Source organism: Larus michahellis, chromosome 10, assembly GCF_964199755.1.
Source record: "Larus michahellis chromosome 10, bLarMic1.1, whole genome shotgun sequence".
NCBI lineage: Eukaryota > Metazoa > Chordata > Aves > Charadriiformes > Laridae > Larus > Larus michahellis.
Genome location: NC_133905.1, coordinates 22461722 through 22473675, shown reverse-complemented (window position 1 = coordinate 22473675; position 11954 = coordinate 22461722). Strand labels below are relative to the sequence as shown.

General features: G+C 43.5%; 1 protein-coding gene across 1 annotated transcript in view; it reads left to right on the top strand.

The window, feature by feature from the left end:
* The first annotated feature begins 470 nt into the window (after positions 1 to 470).
* EFCC1 (EF-hand and coiled-coil domain containing 1) overlaps positions 471 to 11954 on the top strand; it is a 52891-nt gene continuing 41407 nt past the window's right edge. Inside the window, exons 1-2 of the mRNA XM_074603186.1 lie at positions 471 to 1175; positions 2513 to 2919. Of these exons, the coding sequence (XP_074459287.1) occupies positions 504 to 1175; positions 2513 to 2919 (1079 nt within the window). The 5' untranslated portion in view covers positions 471 to 503. The remainder of the gene's footprint in view (positions 1176 to 2512; positions 2920 to 11954) is intronic.

Below are 11954 nucleotides of genomic sequence, written 5' to 3'. Positions count from 1 at the left end.
AAAAAAACCTGAGCAAACAGAAAGACGAACAACTTTTAAGCATATTAGTTTAATGAATTTAATGGCACTACTCACTCTTTCACAAGTGTCACTTGTCAAACTGCATTCTACAGCGTTATCCTTTTGCTCATATGAGAAAGGAACCAGGAGGAGATGAGAAGTTAGAAATAAGTTTGGAGCTCAGGCTTGGCTTTCCCTGACAAACACAGGGAGGGGGTGGCACCTGCCCGCTTTGCCCGGTGAACCCCGCAGGGCCAGGGGGCCACCGCCACAAGCGGCCCCCGTTGAGGGGGAAGAAGTCGGTGGGGAAAGAGACCCCGCCAGCGGGATGAGCGGAGCCCCCGGGGTGGCGGCGGCCCCTCTCCGTCCCCGGGACACCGCCCGGTCCCGCCCCGCTCGGCGGGCGGGGCGGGCTGCGAGGCGTGTCGGGGGCGCAGCCGGAGAGCGGGGCGGCGGGCCCGGGGGCAGGATGGTCGGGGACGGCGGCGGGGCAGGCGGGCGCGATGGAGCCGCCTGAGGGCTGGGACCCGTACGGGCGGCCGGCCCGGCGGACGCAGTGGCTGGTGAGCGCCCTGGCCTACCACTACGGGCTGGACCGCGGCGTGGAGAACGAGATCGTGGTGCTGGCCACCGGGCTGGACCAGTACCTGCAGGAGATCTTCCACCACCTGGACTGCGCCGGGGCGGGCAGGATCCCCGGCGAGGACTTCCGGACGCTGTGCCAGGTGCTGGGGCTGGAGGAGGCGGCGGCGGCCGAGCCCGAGGAGTGCGCGGGGCTGTGGGAGGGCCTCTCGGCCGAGCTCACCTTCCGCCAGTTCCACGCCCGCCTCTGCGGCTACTTCAGCACCAAGGCGGGCAGCGCCCCGCCGCGCCTGCCGCTGGCCCGGGACAGCGAGCACATCGAGACCCAGATCCGCCTGCGCAGCCCCCGCCGCCGCCGCAGGGAGACCGCCGGGGCCGGGCCGGCGGGGCGGGCCGGCGGCGGGGGGGGCGCGGCGGCGGAGCGGCGGGCGGCGGGGCCCTGCTCGGCTGAGTGCTACGAGGAGATCGTGGCGCTGGAGCAGGCGGAAGACCGCATCGCCAAGCTGGAGGAGGAGAACGGCAGCCTGCGGGAGCTGGTGGAGGACATGCGGGCCGCCCTGCAGAGCAGCGACGCCCGCTGCCTGGCCCTGCAGGTGGGTGCGCGGCTCGGCCCCGGGCTGCGGAGCCTCCGCTAATCAAGTTATCCCTGATTAAAGTGGCGTTCAGGGAAGATGCTGCTCTCAGAAAATCCGGTGTTAACAACCTCTGTGGCCCCAGACCGATTTATAAAAGGAGTATGGCATAGAGCGAGGCTGCTCTTTGATCTCCGGCATCAACTTTTTAGCAAAGTTTGGTTACATAGAGTCTTTAAGGAGAAATGTTGTATGTTCACCAGTGGGACGTTACATCTATTTAAGGGATGCACTGAAAACCACCCTGCTAAAATTGTAGAAAACATCAGTTTAACAAACCTAAGTGTATAACGCCACTTTTCCTATTGCACACGCAGCCAGTCAGTTATAGACCAGTTATGCACCATTGTGGGGTTTTTTCCAACATAAGAACGAACTTTTTGATTCTTACTTGCACCAGCACATTTAGTGACTCAGCTATAAACGCCTGAGCTCTACCTCAGAAACATGAGAAGCATGTCTTCTTCAGAGCGTGGCCATGCGAGGTCAGGGTCGGAGCCAGCTCTGCGAACGGGCTGATGAACAGTCTCTGGCTCCGGAGCAGAGCCCCATTAACTCTGGGGCTGGTTCCTGTTTCTGCTGTATTAGCTCAAGCGAAACACACGCATACTTAAGGGCAGTTAAATTACTCTGGCATGAAACAGCACAGAGCAGGCGAGGCGCCGCGGGGCTGGGCTCACCGATCATCCTGGCTGGTCCAGTGTGGTTGGGTTGAATACTAACACAGCACCCACAGAACTGCTCCACGCGTGACATTGGCATTAGCTGGCTGTCCAGCTTTGCAACACCTGGCACGGCAGGTGGAAGCCACTTTTACCATTTTCATTTGAAAAGTGAAAGGAAGTCAGAAGCAAACACGAAGTCACCAGTCAAAGGCCCAGAAAGAATGTGGAGGACGACAAAGATTAGAGGTTCAGAGCACCACTAGCTACTCCCTGTTCACTCATACTGAACGCAACTTAAAAAACAAACTGGAAATATTTTTTTTTTCAGCATACTACTTTGCCTTTTGAGGGCAGACTAAAGTAATGACATTAAACCTATACAGAAACCTGTGCAATAACCTAATTTTCCACTTTGATGAGTAGTTTTAAATTAAATGTATGGATACGTATTTAAAAACTACTTTCCAGAGATTGTTTCCTTGTCTCTGTATTTCCCAAAGGTAAGTAGCTTATTAGTTGCTGATCAACTATATGTCATTAAAAAAACACCAACAAAACATAATTCAGCTATTTTCAGTCTTGATATGTCGGTTGCTTTAAAAAACATGAATTTCTCCCTGCTTTCTGTTATAGGTAGGACTGCGGAAAAGCCACGCTAACCATAAGGAAGAGGGGACCTGTTTTATAGGGACTAACAGACAATTGACACAGAACCACTCCCAGACCAAGTGCCTTCAAAGCATTCTGAAGGAAGTGGAACTCATCCGGAGCTCCAGGGATGGGCAAATTGAAGAAGCAATTAGGTTCAATCAGGAGTTGGAAAGAGAGCTGAAGAGCTCTCAGGAGGCTCTGGTCAATCTGGAAGACTGCAACCGTAACCTGAAGAGGGAACAAGCAGAAATGAGGAAGAAGGTTGAAGAGGCGAGACACGCCGTCCTTAACAGTCTCGGCAAGGTGAAGGAGCTAGAGGTGAAAGCTAATGAAGTGCCACATCTGCAAGTTTACATTCAGCAGCTAGAATCGGAACTGCAGCGCTACAGGTAAGTTCGAGTCCCTCAAAAAATGCCTATAAAATCACGGTATCGGAACACCAAGTTAGCTTGACAATCGCTGATGGTAGCTTATTAAGTGTCTCCAAATACACGTTCTAAAATATAGATAGAAGGAAATCAGGAGCTACTTATCAATTTTCTTGGTAGGGATCCATAACAGAACCAGGCACATTCAGCGGAAGGTAGGGCACAATAAGGATGCTGATCTACAGAGAGCTGAAGTTACTCCTCAGACACACAGCAATAGGACTCAATGTAGCAATCCTTCAAGAAAGCCTCAAAAGAAATTGCTGACAATCCTTCAGCATCCGCTTGCAACACGCTTATTTTTTCACCTTAACTATTATCAATTCAGACATTTCCCGCTAGTTAAGTCACACACACAAAGCCAGCCGTCATCGGATGGCTGATACTCCATTTCTTATGAAAGCTGTTCAGCTTGTCATACGAATTGGAGAAAAACACACAAGGCCAACTTCTGGCCAGCAGTTTTAAACTCTGCTGTGAGTTCATCAGTTCTTCATTGTCAGAATATGTCACGCTCCAGACAGCAGAAGTTAAAACGCTTTCCTAAAACCACAGCAATATAGAGGGAGTCCCAAAAAAAAACCCAAAACACGTCATCCAACTAAACCTTGCTTTTGTAATAGCATAAATAAATATATGCTTCGAAAACCCAGAAAGTTGGTCACAAATTTAATAGCTCACTGCTGTGGTTGCTTTTTATCTCAGACAAAACTTGGACTCCTTGATGGTTACCAAGTGGCAGGCAATTTGTTTCAAACTGACCTATGGAATGAAATGTTGTTTATATTTTTACTGACCCAAAGTAAAGCTAATATTTAATATTTTTTCCTAACTGTACTAAAACTAGTATTTTAATATATTGTCTATTCTGAACACCAAGTCTCTTCCTAAACTTATACTTCCTCTGTTTGCTTATAAGAAGAATTCATAGGGAGTTATTTGTAGCATCATAGCCATTGTACTGGTTTATGAAGGGAGGAAATTCTAAAAATAATCATTTTATCCGGTGTCTTTCTGTAAGTGTTGTGTATGTTAATACCTGTGTGGTTGCAGAAGATAAAAGTATTTATTTAGACATCTATAGGATTTTAAAAACACTGTGAGGGCACATGGTGTCCAAGATGGTTGTCATTTACAGGGAGATCTGGGTGAATGATACAACTCTTAGTTCCGAGATAGATCACACTATTTGTCTAGTCTGTCAAGTTCTCCCTGGCATAAGCACCAAAGACGTTAAGTTCTTGTCCCGCAGAATTGCTTTTCCAAAGTATGATGAAGCAGTTTTCTCCGTTTTCAAGTACCACAAAAAGTTTGTAAGCATGTAAGGAGGATCGAGGGTTGGCAAGAATTAATGCTGCAAGGTAGCAGTGGAAAGAAAGGGGTGGGGATTTGAGTCTACTGCGGAAAGCATTTAAGGTTGCAGATTTGTCTCCTGAGAATTCACCTTAGCTGGCTTGGTATGGCCACTGTTTTACTCAGCCAAAGTCAGATTTCTTCCAGAGAGGATCATGTTCAAGCACGAGACTATTCTATGAGTTTTTCACGCTGCTCCTATTTATGCTTTTGCATTTCTAAAGTAGAGAAGAAAATGCTTTCTTCTTTTAGGTTCAGATTTTCAAAGCTCTTTAAGCATCTAAATCCCATTTCTAGACCTTCCTCTTATGCCAACCTGCTCTCAGTTAGACTTGGAATCACAACAATGACCTTAAATTATAATCCCTAACTCAGGAAACAACATAGTTTGTATCTATTCAGGAAAGCGTTTAAGTACTTGCAAGTGATTAAATGTTTTCCTGAACTGGGGTACCTAATTACAGTTGCCTTTTCTGCCCACAGATGCATATTCCTGCAAATTTAATGCAAAACGTTGCTATCGACATCTCTGGTAAATGTTTGCCAGATGAAGTTTGTATGACTTAAACATGAACTTTTTCTGAGTACAGAGGTTCCCGAATCAGGGTTGGAAACGTCCCTGTCATGTTATTAGGCTCTGAAGCCAACCTAGTGACCAAATACTTTATAGATACTTCTCGTCTGAAGGTGCAGGCCCTGTTCTTCCTACACTGGATGAATGTCCAAGGGTTTGGTTCCCTATTTTCTCCATCATTAGAAACTTGTACTATTGTTTATTTTTTAATCCCTGTCAATTTAATGAGTCAGCTCAGATACCTTACAGGTAAACGTCAAGAAATTCCTTACTGAAAAGCATGAGTTAAATTCATTACAGAGGAAAAAGAAGTGTAACAAGAAATCATGTGCTTTATCAGTGCTATTATATCAAAAATGCGTAACTCACCATGTCCATATACAGAAGAGTGTAGGAAGTCATGCAAGCCCCATTTTTTATGCAGCGCTGCCCAGAGCGTTATTCTCATTTTGTACTGGCGCACTTGATTCATTTTCCCAGGTACAGGACCTTTCATTTGTTATTACTGAAGCTCAGCTTTTTGATTTTTGGACTACCCTTCCAGTTTTTCAAAATTATATTGGGACTAACCTCCAAATTGCTGTTATTCCCTCCCAGCTTGGTGTCAATTGCACATTTATAATTTCTCTGTCAAAAGCTGGCAGCCTAAATGAACGTGCTAGCTAGGTCCCAGGGCAGATTCTGGTCACCTCCGCTTGATATACTCTCTCTATCTGAGAGAAAAATCATTAACAGCTATTCCCAAAACTCATTTTTTTCAGTAAGTTTTGCTCCATTCTAATATAGTCCTATGATTTATAAATTTTATTTATAAGAATGCCACATATAAAAGTGTTACTACAATAAAAATGTCACATCTACTCCTTCTCTTTATCCATTCAGCCATTTTCCCTGTCAGAGAAGGAAATTAGATTGGTTTGACATGAATTGTTCTTGCCAAATATAAGTTGGCTCTCTTTTCTATACTACGTTGTAGGTGGCTTAGAAATTGATTACTTAACAAAGTTTACAGATTTTTTTTTTTCTCTTTAATAGCATTGGAGGGAGTAACGGAATTTAACAACCTTTTTTTGATCCCAGCGTAACAAATGCAAAGAAAGGTCATTTGGAATTGAAACAGACTTCATAATGGAGATATTCACAGAGGTTTTATGTTGCTGTGTTAGCCAGCAGCACAGTAATTACATAGGTCAGTGGAAGGGGTCATAAAATACCAAAAATGCTTCCCATATGCATGGTCTGTCTCCTAAATTACTTAATTATCCATCAGCATTTATATGTGTTAATGAGTAGGAATCCTTTTTACATGGAATGGAGAGGGGCTCGTTTCATCCCTCATAGTCTCTTATAAATATGAAAGGGGAGGCCTCTAGCATAATCTCCCCCATTTATTTATTTCATAAAGTCACCAGTGTTAATTTTTCTATAAAAGTTATGCTTTAGGTTATCCTATATCAGAAGTAGTGCAATTTTTCTTTTCTTCTAGGAGGCAATGTCCTGATCTTTTCAATAATTTCTCCAGTTATCATTTACTCTGTAAAATAGAACAAGATGGACCAAACAGATCCAAATCAATAATCCAAGAACAGCAGAGGAACATGGAAATATTCCTAAGCGATAGAGAGTCAGCTCCGTTAGGTGAGGAAACAAAAGCCCTAGGAAGGAAACACTACTCCACAAAAGGAGGTGTATATAGTAGGCTATTTCCAATCTGAATGATAATGCATATTTTAGGTTTAGGTACCCTATATCTGTTCTTCTATTTAAAAAATTAGACATTTTTAAATAAAGAAAATCTGGACAACTTTCTGCTTGTCTGGTGTCATCAATATCAACTACTTGCTGGTTGTAAGGCGAAGTGCAGCTTGGCAATTTACTTCAAATGGCACAAAACGTGAACAGAGACTGTTGGTGCATGTGTGGTAGAGTACACCAAAGAGTGGCCACAACTGCAGAGAGTTCTCAGACGAGAGCAACAAGAGGCAGGGAGCGATGACTGGCGGCACTCGGTAAGAGCAGTGACAGTCAAGGAACTGAGCTCCCAGGGGGTAAAACAAAATGTTACTTTGCAGAGCCTCATCTGCAAGAGCACTCAACCAGATTGTTCTGCATGAACAATGTCATCTCATTTTCTAATTCTGCTTGTACCTCATATTTTCTTCTGCTTAAGACTGTAAGAAGTTATATATTAACACAGAAGTCTGGCAAAAAATTCAGAACTTTATGTTTTTCAAGAAGTTAGTAACAGGTATGTTCCCATCATGTGAATCTTAGACTACTGGCATGTCTCTAGTCATAGAAGAATCATGAGCTAAGCAAGCAAATCAGATTACTACTCGTTTGAAACACTTTAAAGGAACATTTTGATTTCACAAAAAGGGATAATGGAAGTTATTATTATGGTAGAAGGTACGTGGTAGAAATCTGTAGAGAGTAATTCAAATAGGTTAAAAGTTGACATCGAAGAAAACGTATAGCATCTCGTTCGATGGAAGGGCTAGTTTTATTTCAAATGCAAGATGATTCTTTCAATTCTTTTTAACGTTAATAATACTTGCTTCTCATAATAATAGCAAAACCTTTACTTCAGATCCATTCAAATTAGCGCAAGTGCATTTATCCTCAAGGAAGCTTGTCCTCATTGAGCATTTGAGCTTGTCCTCATTGAGCATTTATCCTCAAGGTGCTAATTCCGATGTTGGCAATGTAGCCAGTTCTCTGGCCTTTTTCAGTGCTGGGCTCTTAGTTACACAGCGTTTATTCTCAGGAACGTTTCCCCGGTCTCTCCCTAAATCCTCCTTTTCATCTGGCTTGCCTTATTTGCTGTGTTGGGAGTAAATCACTGTGAGCACAATGGCAATGCCACACATGTGGACGCTGCCCATTCAGCGGGGTGAACATGCTTTCACCGTGTCCCAGGCTTCCTCCCACAGCTCTGAGCAGGACGTTTGTCCAACTCGCTGTAGCTGTCACTTAGCAGCCCCCGTTGCACATATCTTCCTGGGGACGGAGAGATTAAAGCATACTACAAGCCCTGCACTTGTCAGCAGTAACAGAAAAGATAATTCAAGGCAAAGGAGTTAGTTTTGTCATCTCATACGCAGTATCTGTCACATGCAGCTGCCTTTTTAAAGCCGTCTCCTGCCCTTCTGTGCCTAATTTGAATCATTCCAACGCCTCCTATACCAGAGGGATTATTTTTTTCCCCAGAAGATGTGCAGGCAGTGTTTCTGCAGCTACTCTCCCTTGAATAGGTGCCTGGAAATTCCACCAGCAGCTTGGTGGAGCCCCACAGTGCACCTCCCTCCTTCATCTGCCCTGGCAAGCTGCATCACACCCTTCTGCCTTTATAGACTTTCCCCAAGAAAATGGACACCTTTTACTGCCCAAACTTTCTAGGTGATGCAACATACTGTCTTTTCTTATGCCAGCAAAAATCAAAGATTAGTTTCATACACAAAGATAACTTTAAATTAAAGAAAAAACCTACTCCCCTTTCAAATAATTTCTTAAGACTGGACTCCCTCTCAGAGGCTCCACCACTTTGAAAGCACACCCACCAAAGTCACTTTCTTGGTTGGACTCGATGGTCTTAAAGGTCCCTCCCAACATAGACAATTCTATGATTTTTCGCTGTCATTGCAAGAAACAAAATCAAACAGGAATGGTCCTAGCTCATAAATAGCCCTCAGTTCCTCCTGATTACCTGGGTGAGCTCCTGTACAGCACCTTTTTGTATCAAATATTAGCAGGATGTCACTTTCTGCCATAAAGGCTTCCTAGGCACCTTCTGGTGGGCCTAGCTCGCCGGTGATAGGACATCACTGTCTGTACTGCTGTTGCGCTCAATTTACAGACCTTAGAATTGCATTAACCTTGATATCATCCTGCTGACAGATCCTGACACTTCAGATCCCAGTGCATGCAGACACAAGCACAAACTCCATGCATTGGGGTTTATCCGCTTGACAAGACTGGGACCTATGCATCTCTGTCGACCTAAAAGCCAACTAACATCAGTGTAGGAAAGCTGCATAAAAAGAACCATTATTTATGACACATCCGTAAGCCAAGCGTTTGTAGCCTCCTGTCACAAAGTGTTACAGCTCGTTATGCACCTCCCTGGGGAGCCAGGAGGACGGTTGCATGTTGCCTACAGTCACGCACTCGGCCTCTCAGTTGTTTCTTGTGCAAAGCTGACAAGGTTGTAGCCACTTCCATGTCAAAGAAGCACCTGCAGGAAAGGAAGCTTGCCAGACCACTCCAGTTTTTCCCCACCTGGCTAACAGGTCTGCGTATGACCAGGTCCCACCATACTGCTCTCTGCTCCTGTGATCAGACCTCTTGAATTCATCAGGAGCATTACAGGAGTAACGAGACCACAACTGGGCAGTAAATCTTTTACTGAATGGAAATCTGCCAATCCTCCCTAATAGATGCTTTGAAGAGCCAGCAGTATTTTGAAAATTTACTTTTTCTGCAGGTTAGTTTTGTATGACAAAGTAGTAATATATAACCTCAAAGTGTAACCTGTGGCCCAAGCTCAGGGCTTCTATGTTTACCTCCCTGGATGTCAAAGATACTGGACAAAAATCTGAAGTAAAAACACCAGTGACAAGATCCTGAGAGGACCAGAGCATTGACAAGTGTTTCAGTCAGGCACTTAAACACACATTTAGTATAAAGTACCCAACAACTCCGCTGAGCCTCTCCAGAGATAAAATTAAAACAAGCCAATCAACCGTATCTCAAGTGGGTTTAGCACATGTCACTTTTGCTGTCAATTCACATAAGTTACTTTGAAAATCAAACACTGCTGATCATCTACATTCAGGCACAAGCAGAGAATTCTGCATTCTTTTAAGTTTCTTATTCTGCTGGAAGAATAAAAATGGAAGAAAATTAATTTTTTCTTCATAAAACTTGAAAATTACTTCATGAAAATGAGGCGAGGAATTCTACTAAAGCAAAAAGAAGCGATTATTTACTCTTTGCTCCTCATCTCACTTTCCTTCAGTATACAAACTAGGCAAGGTAGTTTGTAAGACAGATGCTGACAACACAAAATTTCAGATTAATTTGTTTTGCTAAAATAGCCTGCTCTCAGAATATGGAAGGATTGATGATCTACAGGGCAGGAGGCCTTGTCTTTTGAATACATCCTCAAACCGACAACAATATGGCAAGATAAGTAAAGTCACCCTAGAATGGTTCAAGGGAAATTTTGTGTATGCTATGCTTCAAAAAAACAAACTCAACAAAAAGCCTTTTTCATTTATGCACCAGAAAAAAAAGCATGGAATCACGAAATGTGGAAATGCTAGAGCGACCAACCCGCTCAAACCTGTCCTTTGATTTGCAAGAAATATACTCTGTTTCAGCAGCTTTCTTCAACTAGTTGTCTATTAGAGTTAGCCATCCAGAGAAAGAAATGAATCTAGCCTTTCAATAGACGCACAGGCAACCATTCTATGTCATCATTAACTTAAATTCTCAAAAACCTCCTCTATGTAATATAAACATTAAATTACCTGGAGACCTGGGGAAGTATCTAAAAAATAAAATTAGTTGACTCCATGACTTCACTGGGAGCTTGCCATAATGCAAACCCACAGCCAAACTGAGTTCTTAAAGCCCATCCCTGGGATAGCACAGGCGAGATCCAAAGATTTGAAATACCATCACGTTTCTTAGGAGACTGCCAGGGACACTGGCATAGGGGTGGATATTCAATCTGTATTTAAAACTGCCTAGACTCCAAGCAGGCTGGGGGATGAGCTAATAAACATCACTGATGTTAGGAAATACAATATAAGCAATTTCTGTATTTTCAGTGACACGAGTCAGTTATTTATCAGTACTGCAAATATTTGCTGGAGTTTGTTCTGTTTACCCATCTTCTAATTGTAGTCAGAATTCCCATTGAATCACTGGCCACGTTTAGCGGTACTGTTCTCTTCCCTTCATTCTCCAGCACATTTTTTCAACTTTATCAGCACCTTGGCTGCCTGCTTAGCAGAATGATTAAAATCCAGACCGATACTTGCCTCCCTAGTGCTTGGCTTGGGATATTCTTTGTGTTGCTCAGCCTATTTTCCTCTATTTGCCAGATTTGCCTGGCAGTCTGAATCTCAACTATTCAGAACTGTAGCCACTGAAATAAACTTAAAAAAAACGGCAGTCGCAACCTAAGGAAAATGCTGCCCTCAAACTAGGAAAAAAGCCAGAAAAGAATGCCCTGCACTATAAGTAAAACTTTGATTAAATGTTCTTTGCATCTGATCTTAAAGGTTCACATTCTGAATCTTTGAGTTTCCCAAACTGGAAACTCAAACAGAGACTGAGATTTCTGAGGGGGGACAGGGGGGGAAGAAGAAGGGCAAGAGGATCACCTGGTCAAAGTATTTGCTTCAGTCCATCATAAAGAGGAGATTTTTCCACAATTCCAGATGTTAAACCTATCTGTGTGCTCAAGTCAAGCATCCTGAAAGTTGTAAGATATATCAAGAGGCTGGCTTTAGTTGTTACTTACAGAGACAATTCTTTATCTATGAAAAAAGGAACTTTTATACATTTTTATAGCTTTTGATAATGCCCATCTGAAAATCTGACAAATTCTGATAAAAATGAATATATATGTGTCCTTAAAGGATCACAAAGTTGCAGCTCAAAGACTGAAAACATAAAGCATGGAATGAAGCTTGACCATTATTGCAGAGCTCTGTATCAGAGGATGCTGATGTATTCTGTTTGCCAATGCCATTTCACATAGGAGTATACTTCAGGGAAAAAAAAAAAAAAACTGGCTGGAAAATAAATGTCAAACACAAGCTTTGAGCATGAGGCATCTGTAGAAATTTACTTCTGTATAACAAGTAACTTCAGCCTTCACAGCATCATTCTTAAAACCACTTGAAAAATAAGGTGTGGAGGCTGTGATTGACTGTGTGTTGCTTTCCCTCCTTGTATGTGGAAAAAAAAGTTCTCTGAAGGGTGCCTCAGCTTCAAGCACTAATTGCCATCACATCACACACCATCCATTTTGAGAAAAGAGGTGCCAAGTGTTAGG